The following is an 18366-nucleotide window of genomic DNA, read 5'->3' as shown; positions in this document are numbered from 1 at the left end:
AAAAAAAAAAAAAACAAAACCTAACACATTAGAGTTAAACAAAACAAATAAACAGAAGGAAAAGAGCCCAAGAGAAGGCAGAAGAACCAGAGACCCACTTGTGCACATACTCAGGAACCAGCCTGGTCAACAGAGCTCATTCCAGGACAACCAGGGTTGCACAGAGAAATCTTGTCTTGAAAAACCAAACCAGCCAACCAACTAAACACCAAAACAAAACAAAATAAAAAATTCAAACCAAATAAAACAGAACCCCCAAAGCCAAAACAAACTAACAAACCAACCAACCAACCACTAAACTGGAAGCTAAGGACCTGGTGCAGCCTGGTGCAGCCCCGTGCTTGCTGTGAGGTCTTAGAAGCTCTGACTGTGTTCATACTGACTTTTTTCTCCATCTTCTCCAAGTCCACTGACCGTGCTGGGAGACGAAAGCTTGGCTGGCTTAGGTCATTAGTACCACATACACAAATATGAACAAAGACTGACACAAAGTCTGATGCCCACAGATACCACAACTGGAGTTATGTGTGGGTGCAGTGTGTGCGTGTGTGGGCACAAATGGGAAAGGCTGTCTACACAATACTATGTTTTTCATGTTTTGAAACCTTCAGAATCATCTGTGAGTGACATTAGGACAGTGAGCAAGCTCACTCATGTGCCCACAGGGTCAGGTGTAAATGCAGACTCTGAGGTAGTCCTGGTTTAAGGAGATTCTAAAAAGTCTAGCTTTACGTATGTTATCTGGATATGAAACATGAATGGCAAGTCAGAAATTTAAATAAACTCCTACTGTGTTTATTTAAATGAGATAATCTACATAGGATTGCACTTTAGAATGTATAATCCTGGAAAATAAACACAGCTGAACATATGTCAGGGTTGAATTTTAGTCTTATTTCTGAGTTAAAACTCCTCCACACATTGAGATTTCTTTTACTATATGCGCATGTGCTATGTACTTTAACTTCAGGCAAGAGCAAACACGACAAGCAGCAGATCTCAGCATATTTTTCTCTAAAATTAGTAGCTCTAAAAGGAAATTCAAGAGAGCTAGAAGACTGCTCTAACCAATTGTCTGGCCAGCTCTGTTCTTGTCCCTTATGGAGCGCTCTCCAGAGTGCAGTGCCTAGTCATGACCTGCCAGGTTTAAGATGTACAGCAAAGCTGAAAGCTGCTGTTCACACCTGTAACCTCGGCACTAGGGAGGCTGATGCAGAAAACGGTTGCAAAGCTGCCAGCCTGGGGTGAATGAGTCTGTGTGTCTCAGTCTCTGAGCCCTCTCCATCATAAAGTGAGAGAGAAAGAGAGCGAGAGAGCTCTAAAATCCCTCCTGCCATCTTTTCTGTTAATCACTGGCTAGAACGATGGAGAGGAGGAAGACAGTTGTCTCAGGAGCTTCAGGACATCACGTGCCTTTGTGTGAGAGCAGCACTGGGCAGAGAGGAGGCTGCAGAGTTGAGTCAGACAAGTTTGTGGATGGCTGCCGGTACTCTGTTCTCTCTCAGTCACAGCCATGATGGGCTCTGTCAACAGCTTCATTAACTACCTCAAATATACAGTTTCACACATACTCTCCAGCCCTGTTCGACCCTCCTCCCTAAGCTTTTCCTCCCCTTATTTAACTGTGGGCTAAAATTAACACCTAACAGAGATGCAATTGCTAGTGAGTGATAAGTCTGTTTCCCAAACAAAACCTAATTTTCCTGACTAGTTTTAAAAATACAAAATGAAAATCACTTCTGTAACAGTGTTTTTAGATTAGTTTCCACTACACATCAATGTTTTGGTCACTTTGCTTTGAGTACTTTTCTGAGGGTTGGCTGTCTCACACTGACTTTCCCCTCTGTATTCCACTCACGGCACTGGGGAGATGAGGGCTTGACTGGTACCACATACACAAAACGAGCAAACAAGGAATACAAAGCCCAAGCCCACCAACACGACCCGCATGCCCAAACCGTACTGACCGCTTCCTCTGGGGCAGGAGTAGCTGCGGATCCTGCACTAAGAATAGAGATGGGAACGTGACCAGAAGAGGCGGATGTAGCGCCGGCCGAGGTCAGGGAAGCAGCGGAGGGAAAGGCAGTGGCACTGGATACTCCTGCTGCTAATGTTCCAGAGGGCAGCAGCTGTGAGGGACCTGCTGACGGCATCGTGGATGATGACATATCCAAGTGAGCAGAAGGTTCTCTTCCTGGACCACCAGGGCCACTCTCTTCCTTTTTATTATTTGTGAAGTCTATCCCTATAAATCACAAATCTATCAATTAACAGCAACGCAAACTAAGACTACTACCCTCCAAACAAGGAAAAGACTAATGGCTAAACGTAGTTCTAATGAAAATGCAGATACTGGTCATCTTGGAGGTTCACTGTTCACTTAATAGCATCAGTATCATTAACTGGTTGATGTCAGTATCAACCACTATTGACTTTAGAGGAGGCGAAAGCTTCCCCATGGGAAAGCTAACGAATGTTCTTCCTTATGTAAAGGTAAGACTCAAGAGTGCTCCACTGGAACCCAGCTAGTGTATAGTGCACTGCCGTGGAAACATACCTTCTGCAGGAGTGTATGTGGTCACCCAGGTGAGAGGGCCTACCCAGCTCTTCCTGCTTTACACAGCCATCCTCAAATATGGCCTCCAATTAGAGCTTTGCATCCATTTTTCTCATGTCAATATCCTCCCTATCCATTCATTACTTCCATTTTGACAAAACCAGGTTGTTTTCATTCATGACATTAGCAAGTTATAAGTCAAAGAAATGAGTTCCTCCATGAAGACACAAATTATGAACAAAACCACCTGCCTGCTTAACTAACTGCAGGGATGCGCTCTCACAAAGGGACCTCCTCCCTGATCTAGGGAGTGGATGCAGTCAACTTCCAAAAGGTAGGACAAGGAGCTTCACCTATTTTCTGATGCCCCCCCCCCCCGAGTTTTAATTCTGCTAGTTTCCCTTGGACCATCTGAGTTTGAAAACGCTGTGTGATGTTCTAGATACTGAGGGAGACATTGCATTTCAAGACTCTATCAGATGCCTGGCTGCTATCTGCATATTATGCACAGTAATTGTTCCCTTGTTAAAGTTTAACAATACTTACAGTTCCAAGATCCTTCCAACTGGTGATAGCAGCTACTCCACATAAAACACCTCTTATAATTTGAAAACTATACACATACAAAACACTGTCCCCACCACAGGTTTAACACGTTTTTGGCAAAAAGCCACCTTGCATATCCATGACTTAAAACGGTGAAAAGGTCAGGTATAAACAGGCAGGTGAGCGGCTCTTGCTGAGGTGGCCTCATTCATGAAGTTTCTAGTCACAGGTAGCTGTTAAGTTTACTGACACTTCTCTCTTTACGCCTTTCTCACTTTTTTACTACTAACTGAACCAAGTGTCAAGAGCTACCATCAGCTCTAAAGCACAAGAACAATGAGTAGGGTAACTCTTTCGAGCTGAGTATGACCTATAAAGCCACAAATGGGAGGGCGTAAGGACAAGACACACCATTGCACAGTCTTAGCAGTACAGACCCAACCAGTCAGTCACTGATAGCCCCTCAAATTCCTTTTGGAACTAAGCAGAGAACCTTCCATGAGTCACTCACCTGCCTCATTTTTGTTCTGAAATATGGTCATGGCCTCCAGATTTAATGCACACACTCCCCGCATGAACGCTTTCTTCATGGAGTCTTCAAAATGGTCTTTTTCCTGCTGCATTTTTTGAATCTCGGCCTTTGCATTTTCCAAAGCTCCAGATAACTGAAGAATTATAAAAAGTACATGTGTGCATTGGGGGGAATGAAACACAAGAGAGATGATTATTGTCAAAAATTACCAAAGTTAGACTTTGCTAGCTATCTACTTATTTATTAAGTTTTTTGAGACAGGGCACTATGTGGCTCAGGCTGGCCTCTGCCTGCTGTGTAGACCTTAAGATTGTCCTCTCTGCTTCCCAAGTGCTCAGATTATAGGTATGTGCTACAATGCCCAGCAAAAATGCCACGCTTTTAAAAACTACACACCATTTATATAGGACATTTAATAAGATATATTTATACAAGTCACATTCCTTTGAGAGGAAAAAACTAACTAAAATTCTAGTAAAATTAACAGAATTTTGGAAAAGTCAATGCTATTTTCAAAATTTAAAGTACATAGTGAATTTTGGTAACACTTTCCCATAGGTTAAACATAGAAAGACCAAATCTTTTCTGTATGCCACTGACTGGCAGAAATTATATATATATTATACAATTTATTCATTTTGTATATGTTTGTACATGTTTGTGTGGATGCACGTGTGCATATGTTTGTGCATGTGGAGGTCAGAGGTCAACCTCAGGTGTTTTCTTCTGCTACTGTCTGTCCACTCTGTTTTATGAGTCAGGCTTCTCACTGCCAGGAGCCTCCTGTCTCTGCCTCTCTAGTGCTGGGCTTACAAGAGTGCAACACTGAACCCAGCTTTGTAAAAAACTAGACTCTGAGAATTGAACTGGGTTCTCATGCTCATAAGGTAAGCAGTTTGTTAACTGAGACATCTCTCTAGCTCTCCAAAATTATTTCAATATTATTTGTATTATAAGAATGTTTTTTCCTTTTAATATAACTTCAAGAGGCCTTTGTACTCCAAATGTCTATTTTTCCCTCCCTTCATGATCTAAGTGATTCCCTATGGAAACAATGATAGTTTTATTATTGAAAACAGAGAAAAATAATTCAATTTACATACTTTTATGTTATATCAAACTTATATAGGAGTATGGTTTATTTAAAATAAAGATAAAAATCTCTAAATTTTTGTTCTTGGCTATATATAAACACTAAAAGTCAGTCAAGCTAATAGTGAGTTTATACATTTCAGTGTGCAAAGTAGAAATCTTAAAAAGTAGCTTACCATAGCAAGTTTGGCTTCATAATCATTGGAGATCTGCACACATACTTCTTCAGCCCTTGCTTGGCACGCACGTTCCACCACATCTTTCCACTGCCTCTGTACCACAGAGCGCCAGCCCTTCCAGACTTTTTTCAGCAAAGTTCTCTGAAAGTACTGGTCAGCCAGTTTACCTTCATAAATCTGAACAAAAACAACATGCAGAACAATCTCAGAACCATTCCCCAGGGCAGTGTAACAAAATCACATGGTGGGAAGTCCACTGGCTCTGCTAGACGCTGGGCTAGAGGAGAGGTTGACCCCTTACTAAAAGTAGGTTGCACAAATGTCTGCCTACAGGAGGCACTACACTAACAACCACACCGGTGTCACTTCATGTGTCAATAGGTAGTGCTTGTCTAGGAGGAGGCTATGCTTAGGCACTTACTATCACCAGCACTTCTTTTTGAGCCAGCCTCTTGCTTCGTTGCTCAGGCTGGGCTCCTACACTGGGCTCAGTGTATACTCCCTGCGTAGCCGAGACTGCACATACACGCTGCTGTCCTTAATTAGATATGTCAGAAGTAGAAATAACATAGGAAGCAAATGACCTGTTTAAGATATAAATTTTTTTTTCCAAATAACTGCTTCCAATGTCAAGTTTGACAAAGAGTTTCATTACCAGGGCTTTTATAAGTTAGGTACAATCCTTATTAAACTACTATGAAGAAGCAAAAGGCTTTTCTGTCATAATATGTATGTCCCAAGTCAATATAATCTGAGAGATATTTTTATAAACCGCACTAAAATCAAATTCCTTTGAAACCAGAGAACAATATGACCTAATTTATACTGACTCACTAGCAAACAAATCTTTGAGTTTGACAAGCGTTCTTGTATGTCACCCGAGAGTCTGACATGTGACAGCAGTTGTCTTTCTCATACTTACTTCCTGTCTAGATTTGACATGGCCAATTCTCCAGCGGAAGAAGCTTTTCATTAACTCTATCCTTTCCTTTTGCTTGCCTATGGCACGAGACAAGTTGGAAATCACCTGTAAGCAGTAATTAACCCAGTGAGTGTAGTACTATGACAGCAGCAACTGACTTGTGGAAAGGGCACATAGCCTTAGATGTTTTAGTCTCTCTTGAGCTTGATGGTGCCTGGCAGCTCAGTTTATTCATATTCAGAAAGTGATTTTCTCATGTCAAAACGTTATAGAGAATAATTATAGGTATCTATTCATCAATTCCCCCCTCCCCCAATCTCTGAAACACTGTCTCACTATGTAGCTTAGGCTGGACTGGAACTTGAGATCCTCCTCCTACCTCAGAGTCCTGAGTGCTGGGCTTGAAGGCACATGCTACCATGCTCAGCACAGACTGTTATGACAAAGACCTTGTTTCCCATGTGAATGTGATAAGAATCAATGAATGATGGGGAAAAGGGAAGGAAATCTTCACTGTGTGTTTATCTTGTTACTCCCCAATAAAGTTTACATGCATGAAAATTAAGATACTTATTAACATTTAACTCAGGAAGATAACTGTGCTTGATAACAAAACTTAAAAGTTTTGTTACATATAGAGAAACTTTTTACTTATTTGACTTGTGAAAGGAGCATGGTTTGGAATGTTTTTCTAGTCCTTGTTACTACCTTGGATATAGAAGTTTCTCAGTATCTAATTATTCTATGGTATGAACAAATTTATAAGAGCTGTAGTTCTGTTTTAATGATTTTTCTTGAGTGACATTATTACTATCCTCAAAAAAGCACTTAATTCGTAAGACAATTCTTTCTTTCAAAGACCCGAGTGAGTGTGACGTGCACCTGAAACGAGGTGCCCTGACAGAGCCCAGGGAACCACGTGCACTACAGGGCACTTGGTGCTACTTTGCTGCTTCCCTGTCAGACAGGAGTCTTGCTGTGTTCCCAGCTGGCCTCGAACCTGTGAATCTTCTTACCTCTATCTCTTATTTACAAAGATTACAGGCATACATACCATGCAGCCTTGTTTGCTTTTTCAAAATAGAAAAGGGCATTCTACATTGTCTGTTGCATTCTTTATCTTAAGGTGGATGGTATATATGGCTACTTAGTTTATTCATTTTTGTAAGTATAACATAAGCATACTCATTTGGTATGAAATTAGAACACTTTTGAAGATAATAGAAAAAATGACAGTTTTAAATAAAACAAACTACACAAAATGTTTGATTTCATACTACACCAGTAAAGAGCATGAACAATGTACACTGGAAAAAACGCCATCTTGCCTGCGTGGATTATGTCTGTAATCCCAGAGGTTGGGAGACTATCAGGAGGACTTCCTGCTTAGAGGTTAGCCTGGGCTACATACACACTAAGTTAGAGGCCAGTCAGTCTAGGCTACACAGTGAGACTCTATCTCAAAAAAATCAAGCAATAACAAACCTTTTATCTGATTCATTAAACACTGGCACACTGGTGCTTCCTGAGGCCTTATGTGCAATCTAGCACACCCTCATCCACCGTCAGACGGGAGTCAGCAGGGTACAGATTCACTGCCCGCATTTTTCTTAAGGTGTGAGATGTGCTTAAAGTCTGAGGCACAAAACCTCAAATCAGTTTGAACTGGTAGGATTTGAAATGCTTACTGTCATCCACAAGGATGGTTAAGAATGTAGGTAATGCTGGCTCCTTGATGTTAAGACAGTTACAAAAATAATCTGGAAGAAAAACCTACTATGTCTACTTTGAGTGGGCTCTTAAAGCATCAGGAAATGCCAGAGCGTGAGGGCAAGGTAAACCAAACCCCTACTACACTCGTGTCTACTAGGAATAAACCTGGGGCTGTGCGCGAGGAGTTTCTCTCTCTGTCTTATAGGAGCAGATAATCATTAGCTGTCAGAACTGTATTTCCACTGGGACCTCTGCTGAGTCTCACTCAAGGGGAGGCATAGAAAAGAGGACCTCATCCTTTCTCCCGATGGAGATCTCAAAGGTTTTCTGCAGCTCCTTCAGGTCAGCGATCTGGTTTGACAGCTGCTTCACAGTCACCGCATGCTTTTCCTTCTCTTTTTTCATCTCCATTCGGTGCCAGTCAATAAAGTTCAGTCTCCACTTACTTACCTCAGATAAAACGTTCGTCTGAAAAGAAGACGTAGCGAAAATAAGTAATTTGTTCTTTCAAACAACTTTTTAAGTTAAACTGAAAATGAGAAACATTAAAAGGATCAGGTCAACACAAGGGCTATTAAAAGAACCACCACACAACTAATAAATGATGTTTGCAGTGGTTGTCTTACAGCAACAGCTGTGGTTCTTCTCGGCTCATTCGCTATACCAGGGGACTTAGTTTTTTTCCCCATTTTATGTTACTTTGTATGAAATCACAAAATTCCTTTGTGTAGCCACAGACTTAAATGTCCATACTAAAACACATGAGGTGGTTCTGCAGAGACAGCTCAGCGGTTAAGAGAACCGCTCTTCTAGAGGACCTGGGTGCAATCCCTAACACTCAAATGGTGGCTAGCATCTACACTGCTAGCCCTAAGAGATCTCATACCCTCTTCTGGCCTCCTGGGCACTGAAAGCATGTGATGCACTTTCATACACCGAGGCTAAACATCCCTACATGTAAAATTAAAAAAAAAAAATCTCAAAAGAAATTCAAATAAAAATGGAGCAGGTGGAGAAATAGAGTAATATGGGCTAAGCTGAGGCTGATGACTGGAAGATTTAGAGGGGAATTTGAAACCATGAAACTGAAGTTTCCTCCAAAACAAGTTATTGCAATGGTTGTCTTACAACAAAGTGCTAAGCCCTTTAGTGCTGTTGCCTGGTGTGAGTAAAAGGACAAGCAATCACTGATCACCTAGAAACAGCAAAACCCTTCAATCACACACATGGTTAACTCAGCGTAGACGAGGTTAACGGCCCGCTGCACAATCCTGCAATAGTTTCCACTATTATCACACTGATATTCCACTCTTTCACAAATAGCGTGAAGCCCAGGGGAGGATGGTAGAAACTGCTACCAGAGTATTTTCAGAGTTATAGTTTCAAATAACAGGAAACCGTGTCACAGAATTCATATGATTGCAATTTTCCATGGATATAAATGTATAACTACGTGCTTTGGAAAAGTTCATTTTCTCAGTTTTTAGAATAGTTAAATCATATTACTTTAATTAAATTTGATTTTAATGATGTGTAAGTCTCTGGGTATATGAACATGAGAGCAGGTGCCCACAAGACCAGAGGCTGTGGCGCACTGACACGGTGCTGGGAACGGAACCCCAGTCCTCTGCAACAGCATTCTTGCTGTTAGCCACAGAACCACCTCTCCAGCCTATTCCATTAAAAATATTAGCAAAAATCACTTTTTGATACTGTGTTTTAATAGTGACATTTCTGTAATGCTGATTATTGGCAGGTATTAACATCACCAACCAAAAATAGTTTTACAGATTAATCAGACATATATGTGGCTGCTATAAAATTAATATATATCAGTAAAGTACATATTTTTATACATAAAAGGTCCTCCCATCCCAGCTTCCCAGACAACTGGGATTCCAGGTGTGCGACCCTCCTAAGCCCCTATGTCCTCACTAGGCTCTAAAGAGACTGCGGCAATGGCAGTCACTGCTGTAGGTTATCAGGATGCTCTTTAAAACAGATGAAAATGTGGTGGGACATACAGTATCCTAGCAACTCTGTAAATCTTACAACTCTTAAGTATGGTTAAGAAACCTGTAATATTACCTAAGTGTGTAGCAAATATGTAATTGTAGGCCCTACTAAAACATACTGAGTACCAAGCCACAGTTTAACAAGACACTGAGGCAGCTCATATATGCATTCAAGATTCTAAGATTGATCATCCCAGGAACCCAAAGGTTTAGGGTTTTTTTGGGTTGTTGTTGTTTAGGTTTTTATTTACTAGAAAACATTAAGAAAGAAAGGAAGGAAGGAAGGAAGGAAGGAAGGAAGTAAAAGGCAAGCAAACAAAGAGAGACTAGGCTCAAGTGTCAGAATATAAAGCATACTGCAACTAAGAACTGTAATACCTTAAGACCTGAACTCCAGATGTCAAGTATATTCTCCAATTTCTGAAAATTTTCATCAGAGACAAGATGTTCCCCCCCAATTATTTCATGGGCATCTGTCCGAGTAGAAAGAGAGGCTGGTGAGGAAGAGTCACCTAAAACACGTGAGCTGAAAAAGTCCATGACTGGATGAGATGGCTTCCTGGGTGAGCCTACAAGAAAAGCAGAGCAATCAAACAGCCGTCAGGTCAGATGGAAGTCATCTAACTGGCAGAGTAATGTCAAAAGATTATGTCAAAAGTAATGTATAAGATCTCTGTCAACTCTGGAAGCCAAGAAAAAAAAAAAAACAGAGAAATTACTCTTGAGGTATATATACTTCAGCATGGGCATTTTGGATATTAGTGCTGTCATTGACTGAGGGTTGACAGGCATGGGATGCCTTCTACACCCCTTCCATCTTTCACAAACAACTCCTATGGCAAACACAGATGTGTCATATATCCTGGACAAGCCCGAACTGAGTGTGATCAGCCACAGTCACATTCGCATTAATAATGCCACACTGTAGGGCAAGGAAAGTATCCCATTGCTATTGTTTACATTTATACCATGTAAAGTAAAAAGCTTGAAGCTGGTTCTAGTGAGCTTCAAAGTCTCCTCTTCCCCACCAGCCTCTCTCTGCACATCTCTGACTCAACACGGCCGCAACAGTCTAGACTAGTTAGCAGCCTTATTTCCATCAGTCATCTCTGCCATTGCTTCCTAACTGTAAAAAGAATACATTACTTTTATGTTATAGTCAGTATCAATGATTTACTTTAGAATAAATTCAAGCTAAAAATGAACATTTTATCACTTTAAATATATGACATAGATCATTATATCATTACGCATTTTATCACTATAAGTATATGACATAGATCATTAAATTGGTAGATACATACGCCTGAATGTTGGGGAGCAGTACATAGCTTTTGAAGGACGTATTAATTGGCTGAACTAACTAATATCTCACTAAATCTTTATTAAGACTATCTTCTTTCTAACGGCATTGTAAAGGATGTCATGCGCTGTAATTACTAACTTAGCTGCATCATTTTGGAATGTTGTGAATTGTTTTTAATATTATCACTTAAGTTAGCAACAATAGCATTTTAAAAGTCTGGTTAAGTAATATGGTGAGTTATTCTTGCTAATATACTGTAATTAATGAAAAAAAAAACTAAGGAAAAGTCATCCTACCTGATTTTGAATGGCTTGAAATATTTAAATCAGATCCTTTTCCCACTTCCAGTTCAGTGTCTCTTAAAGGGTTATTTCCTGTCCAAAAAAAAAAAAGTTGTTTTTTTTGTTTTTTGTTTTTTAAAGATTTTATTTATTTAATGTATGTGAGTACACTGTAGCTATCTTCAGACACACCAGAAGAGGGCATCAGATCTTATTACAGGTGGTTGTGAGCCTCCATGTGGTTGCTGGGAATTGAACTCAGGACCTCTGGAAGAGCAGTCAGTGCTCTTAACTGTTGAGCCATTTGTTCAGACCCCCCCCCCCCAAAGATTTAAAATTAAACTACTTAAAAGAAAACGTGTGTATGTACTATGTGTACAATGGCTTCCTTGTGACATATTCATGTATGCAGATAACATACTAACCCTTTCTTATTCTGTTTCCCCTGTACCTCTGGGTCCTTTTCCATGTAAATAGTACCCCTTCTACTTTTATGTCTTAAGAACATTAAAAAAAAAAAATCCACATTCCACACATGTGGAAACACATGCACTCTCTGTCTTTCTGAGCCTGGGTTGCTTTGCTTAGGTTGATGATTCCACTGATGACTGACCACTCATCCTCTGTAGGGCGATTAGACTGACTCTATGCTGCAATAAACATGGACGTACACGTATTTTATGCCAGCTCTCGTGTCCCTGAGTGTGTGTCTAGGGAGGACAGCTGGGTCCTATGGTAGCTCTATATCTATAATATACGTGCATATTTATCTATCCTATGATTAAAGGCGTGCACCACCACTGCCAGGCTCTACATTGAGTACCTTAATGTCCAATTCCTACTGAGCAAACTAAAGTGCTGCAGACTGATAAATATAAACAGGCAAGGGCTGGGAAGAGAAGTCAGTAGGCAAAGTGCTTGCCATGTAAGCTTGAGGATTTGAGTACGGAATTTCTAGAACCTGGGTAAAGAGATACTGTGTTGCTCTGATTTTATTACTTTTCATAAAGTTAAAAGTCAACTGCAGTTTAAATAAAAATCCAGCTGTCAAAAGAGCCAGGAATGACAGTAAAACATAAGGCAGGCCCCACATTATACTGCTTTACACCATGGACCGAGAAGAACCCATTGATGGTAAGGGGCATTTCCAGAGTCAAGCCAGCATCACCAGCAGACTCAGGACCTTAAGTGGTATCTTGACAACTGTATGTAACCGGGTGGTGAAGCATACCAGCTAGCGTAGGGAATCTATCCGGTGCCACTTCTCCTTTAAGGTGAGATGGCTGTGAAGCACTGGATTCAACATTTGGATTCACAACAGCATAGCGAAGCAGTTCTTCATACTCCTCCTACGAGAAGCCAAGAACAGCAATGCATTACAGCAGCTATAACGTTGCTTTCAAACGTCCACTTTGTTGTGATAAGAAATCTACTTAATCATGTACTCACCACAATACAGAAAAGCTTAGCTCTTTTGCTTAGCTTGAGTCCTTTGAGTGCTCTCGCATGACTTTGACATTTATAATTAAAAGTTTAAAGAGGAAATGTTGGTGATTCAATAATACTTCTTTTCTATCTCTTCTTTCTTACATTCTATATCAATTTAACTAAAGATGAGACAAGACATGCTATTTAAAACTATCACTTTTAAGAACTTAAATTGAGACTCAGTTAATATTTTCTCTCTTTCTCTCTGTTTTGCCTTTTCACTCTTTCTATTTCCCCAAAACCCCACCCTCCTTTTCTCAACAGGATTTCTCTATATTCCCAGACTGGGACTTGCTATGTAGCCCAGGTTGCTATTAATCCTTCATCTTCCTGCCGAGTTACTGGCATCACAGGTATGCACCACCACACAAGGCACCAGGATCTCCATGCTATTATGTAACTCAACAGAAGCAATCTGGATGGCTGAGCTCCTGCAACTACACAAGCATTTGACATCCCTGGTTTCAAGCTCACACTCACCAAGGCAGCTGGCTTACTTTTGCTGCTGTTGTTAGAAGAAAACGCCATGGATTTGCATTTAAAAATAAATATGTATGATTGCAGCTCTGTTTAGCATTGAATTTTAAGTAAAATTGCTTGTAAAAGGAGTTTGTACTATTCTGTTTGAAAATTGAAATTTCAATGAGAGGTGGTTTGAGTTTCAACTTGGATTCTGTTTCACACACACACACACACACACACACACACACACACACACATTAACCATTGGGTGAAAGAAATACAATTTTTTTATGCGGTATATATTAATGACATGGAAGAAGAGAAACAAACACCCATATAGTGACAGAAGAGAGTCAGATGACAAAACTTTAACACCAGAACCCTTTTCATAAGGCTATAGTCAACTCCTCTTCGTTAGTGATGCCCTAACCTGTCCCCTGGTATTTAGGAAGTGTAGCAGGTGTGAACGCAAGCATCTATGTAGTTGTAGCACTGAGCAGTGGTGAGAAGAGGATCAGGGGTTTGAAGCTAGCCTGGGTGAAGATACAAAGTAAAAGTCTGTATCAGGAAAAAATTTATGTAGCATATCATAATGTTTAATTTTTATATTGACAAAAGAAATTATAATTCTTTAAAAAGGTTAATATATCTTAAATTAAAATTTTTCCTAAATCATATCTGGTTGTTAAAATAAAGGAAAATCCAAAATTTTCATTTATTAAGAAAAAGGGCAACCTTAACTTGACAGGATATACTGGGATAAGATACAAGGTATTCATAGGTCTGTGTAAACCTAGATGGGAGTTGATCCTAATAAAATAATGTACGGAATTCCAAGTCTCCTGCAGTAGCCTTGCTAACTGACTATGAGCACCCATTTCTCCTTTTTTATGTAAATGAATAAGGCCCAGGGTTGGACCAGGGCAAATGGTCATCTACTTCTTCCACAGCCCTGCAGCTGACAGTTAGAAAGCATGGCCTGTGGGATTTCAGGATCTCATGTAAATAACACACTCTTACCCAAGCATTTCTCCTAACTCGTCAGTCACTGCCCATGCTCAAGGTGGCAGATTATGCCAATGCAGTAGTTATGCCAAATGTAGATTATGGCAAATGTAGTGGCCATAACAAGAACCTTACTGCACAGAGCATTAGAGAGCCTTGGACCCAAGAATCTCAGATGGCTGACATTCTGTTACTTTTCATTAAGAATGAAAGCATTTGGCAGAGGCAGTTAAATGAGAACATTTCACAAAATGTTCCGAAATTCTGAATTTTATTTTTCACTGTGCTAAAGCCTTTGCAGAAAATGCTTTTGAACAGTTCATGCCTATTTTCTGAAAACTTAAATCAATATACTCCCCAAATTAGCTGAGAGTTGATAATGTTGTAAACACAAACACTTCACTGGGAAGGGAATAAGTAAATGAAAAATGTACTTCTGGTTTTGTCACAAATTAATACTTTGTTTAATTTTTTGGGGAGTGTGGTCTCTCTATATGTAGCCCTGACTGTCCTGGAACTCTCTATGTGGACCCTGCTGGCCTTAAACTAGAGCTCTCTCTGCCTCTGCCTGGGATTAGAGGCATGCACCATTACACAGGGTTTCTAAGTTTTAAAGTCACAATAACTTTAGATGTCTTCCTACCTGAAGGTCTGTGGAGACAGAACGGTCAGAGTCACTGTGAGCAACGTGAAGTGAACCCTTGTCGTCATCAGATGACATTCTGCAAACACTGTAAAACAGCAGAAGCTAACTTTAGTTCTCTCCTAATACTTACACCAAAGCTTTCAAATCATGAAGGGCAACAGCACTTTAACTTGCACGTATTTTTTGTGTCATTTAAAAGAAATCACCCACTTGACATATTCAGCAAAAATCATAGGGTCACAGAAGGGGCTTACTTCAAACATTTGTGTTTCTATAATACCCTGAAAGAAATGTGCTAAATACACAAAAGACTGAAGAAAAATGCTCTAGAACCATTTCTTGCAGAGTCTCTCAGGAAAGAGCATGTGGTCACCATTCTTCAGCCTTAGGTGACATCCCAGAGACCAAATTCTTTCCTGTGACATACTGACGTAAGACAGCCTAAGAGTTTGAATAAATTCCCTTCCTGAGATGCTTACATTTGGGGAATATTACTTTAAGAAAATTAAGTTCATACATTACAACATACTGAGACATACACAGAGAAATCATTAAATGTCTTAACTAAAGAAAACTATTTAAAATGGAGGTGTGCAAGTTAAAAGGCAAATAATAACTATTCAAACTATCTGAACACCAGTAAGTCAGACAACATGGCCCCAGTACTGAGACCTGAAAGACAGAAGGTCCATCCTGAGAGACAGACTCAAGATAAAGAGAGAGCTGTGTAAGCCAAGACACAGAGGCATGGCATATACATGAAAAAGAATTAGGGTGCTTGGTTAATCTGACTACAAATCAAATAAGAAGGCATAATTATAATTATGACCTTTCATATTAAAAGGCTGAATCTTTACATAAGACATTAAATGTCTGAAACAATGGATGTGACCAACTTTGTTTTTTATTTATTTATATTGGCAATGGTGAGGATTGAATGCACACACAGCCATGCAAGTCAGGACCAGACCTTTACTGCAGAGCTACATCTCCAAACACTGCCTTTTAAAAAAAATGATATTTTAAAAAAGAAATATTACTCTGACAGCTTTAGGGCAGATTGGGATTCTAAAACTATAGAGTTCAATCGGGAGCCAGCTGTAGGAATCCAAGCAGTAAAGGTTCTTTTCAGTATTAACCTAGGAGACAAATGAGGTCCTTAAACCAGAATGCAGCCTTGGCAAGGGCTCTGGGGTGTGGCTCTGAGGCAGTTGTGCTAAGGTGGTGACAATGCGGGCTCATGACCAATGACCACTTAAAACATCCAAGGGGACGACTGACGTGCCCAGATTTGTGTCCAAAGGAACTAGATGAAACATACTACTACTCACCGAAGCAAGGACTGTGGCACAATGGGACTGGAAGGTCAGCGAGCTCAGTGCCAGCTTTATCGGCATGAGGTTGCCTCTGGAGCACCGGGTACAGCTGTGGGCACACAGTAGTCAGCCTTCAGTACCCCTCAGCTCCTTGTCTATGGATTTACTCATCTGTGGGCCAAAAGTATTTCTTAAAATCACATTGGTCTTGACCATGCACAGACTTTTCTTATCGCCATCCCCTAGACAATTCTGTGCAATAACAACTTACCTAGCATTCATACTGTATTAGGGTTATATGTAAACTGGACATAATTTAAAGTGTGAAGGATGGTATACATCATAGGCTACTATACCATTTTATATAGGTCTCTTGAGTATCTGTATGTAGGCATCTGCAGGATCTGGGAATCAATCTGCTGACTGTGGTTACAGAAGGATAGCGGTTATGTGACTACATTAGCTACTCAGTTTCCAGCTCCAAGCACTGGAATTCACAATGGCTAGGATGTGCCTTGCCTGTATTACAAGCATAGGCTGGGGATTTAGACTGAGGAGGCACTGACCTCTTGGGGGAATAGGAAAGAAATGGGGATGAATGGAATCACCCACCGTGGTAAAGAATTGTTATCCTGCTGACCAAACACAACCGCATGCACTTTTAGAATATAAACATATGTATTTTCTAGAAGGATTTTTAGATTTAAACATGATTTCAAAGGAGTTCATAATCCTAACAGAGGACTGCTGTGAGAAGAGGAACCTAAAACTGCTAGCTTTTAAGGAACTGTGAAGAGTCAGGAAAAAGACGGGAGGCAGCCAGAACACCAGAATTGTGTGCAGAGCAGTATGAGGGTCACTGGCCAAAAGGGGGTAAGGAAGGCCCCCAGCATGCAGATCAGAAAGCTGCCAACAGTTCCAGCTGCTCCTGGAGTAGGCCTCAATTATAGTTTGCTAAGAAAACAATTGAGATAAAGACACTGAAGAAGAAGGGAGAGATGCAGGGAAAACCACAGAATAGAAAGCCAGGTTGCAGCCAGATTGTGCAAAGGGAATTAATTTCTCTTTTCTTCAGCATTTGTATGGTTCCAGAGGATAAGTAAACAGTCTGAGCTGTGACTGTCTTTCATTAAGCCATGCCGGAAAGATAAAATAGGCATGGATCTGCATCGAGGAATGAACACTTCACTAGTCTCAAATCAACCACTGTGGTAATTTGATCCTTTTTAATTTTAATTACATCTTCCCTTATGGCTTGTTTGCAGTCCTGGTAGGCAACCAGAGTTGGGAATTGTGGATTATTTTAGTATCAAATGAGCTGGTGTGATTAGACGTCAACATTGTTTCTTAAATACATATTGCGGTCAGAAAACGATCGGACTTTTGGAAAATACGTTATCTGCCATTTACCCCGCTCTTTGCAAACAGGCATAAGAATTAACGGTGAGAGACGAAAACAGTAGCATTTCTCCAGCTTCTGGGTTCAGAAGAATGATGCTTTAGTGGGTGACAGGCACCATTGCACTACATTCTCTGCATTTTTTAACCTAAGCTGACACCACAAGACACACTGAATGATTCTCTTTGCTACAGGTACAACTTAACTGAAAAGCGGACTCCGGGAATTCAAATGCAACCTCTAAGAGGCCGAGAACGAACCAACGTGTAGCTGGCGCAAGGTGACTTCTCCCGTCCTAACTGCACGCAAAGAGAGGGCGAGGGCCAGGCCCTTCCAAGTTTTCTTCCACCATCCTCCAGTCCATTTAAATCTAATTCTTTCTTAATAAAAAAAACAACGTTCTGTTTGGCTATGTCCCCACGTCCTAAAGAACAGGACCTACTTAGTTCGCATCACTTGTGGACACCTCCAGGGACGATGCTCCCAACCCTGACAGGGAGGAACCGATATCCTGGGCGCCGCCACCGGGATCCACCGTCTCGGCCAAACCCCGGCTCCCGACTCGTCGCGACAGCCGGCGTGGCCGTCGCCGCAACCACAGCAAGCACAGCGGCTCCCTAGCAGCCACTTGACAGTTTCAAACTGAGGGCCCCGATGAAAGACAGCCCTAAGCATTGGTCCACAGCTCCAGCAATCTTACATTCGATTGGTCCGTGATAAGTGGGCGGAGCCCAAGGGATCTCCGCGGGAGAAGCCGGAAGTCGGAGATTTACAGGCAGAGGCCCGCCCTAAGGTCCCGGTACGGAGCGCATGCTCGGTGCTGCTCTGTGGCTGAGGACTACTACGGGGCGGCACTGCAGACAAATTTAGTTATCCTCGCAAATCTACGCAAGCTGAGTGCTGCTGA

At 40.9% G+C, this 18366-nt stretch overlaps 1 protein-coding gene across 2 annotated transcripts in view; it reads right to left on the bottom strand.

Moving 5' to 3' along the window:
- The window catches only part of Poc5 (POC5 centriolar protein), a 27492-nt gene extending 9394 nt beyond the window's left edge, over positions 1-18098 (bottom strand). Inside the window, exons 1-11 of one of the 2 annotated variants that reach the window (XM_021208537.1) lie at positions 17902-18098; positions 16076-16231; positions 14742-14829; positions 12375-12492; positions 11159-11236; positions 9935-10125; positions 7833-8009; positions 5829-5933; positions 4904-5083; positions 3615-3768; positions 1968-2245 (exon numbers count right to left, since the gene is read on the bottom strand). In XM_021208537.1, the coding sequence (XP_021064196.1) occupies positions 1968-2245; positions 3615-3768; positions 4904-5083; positions 5829-5933; positions 7833-8009; positions 9935-10125; positions 11159-11236; positions 12375-12492; positions 14742-14819 (1359 nt within the window). In that variant the 5' untranslated portion in view covers positions 14820-14829; positions 16076-16231; positions 17902-18098. The remainder of the gene's footprint in view (positions 1-1967; positions 2246-3614; positions 3769-4903; positions 5084-5828; positions 5934-7832; positions 8010-9934; positions 10126-11158; positions 11237-12374; positions 12493-14741; positions 14830-16075; positions 16232-17901) is intronic. The other variant, XM_029544130.1, reaches the window with a different exon arrangement.
- Positions 18099-18366: the final 268 nt, after the last annotated feature.

This window comes from Mus pahari, chromosome 11 (genome assembly GCF_900095145.1).
Source record: "Mus pahari chromosome 11, PAHARI_EIJ_v1.1, whole genome shotgun sequence".
Classification (NCBI taxonomy): Eukaryota; Metazoa; Chordata; class Mammalia; order Rodentia; family Muridae; genus Mus; species Mus pahari.
Note: the sequence above shows the minus strand (reverse complement) of the source record. Positions and strands in the feature narration are given on the sequence as shown.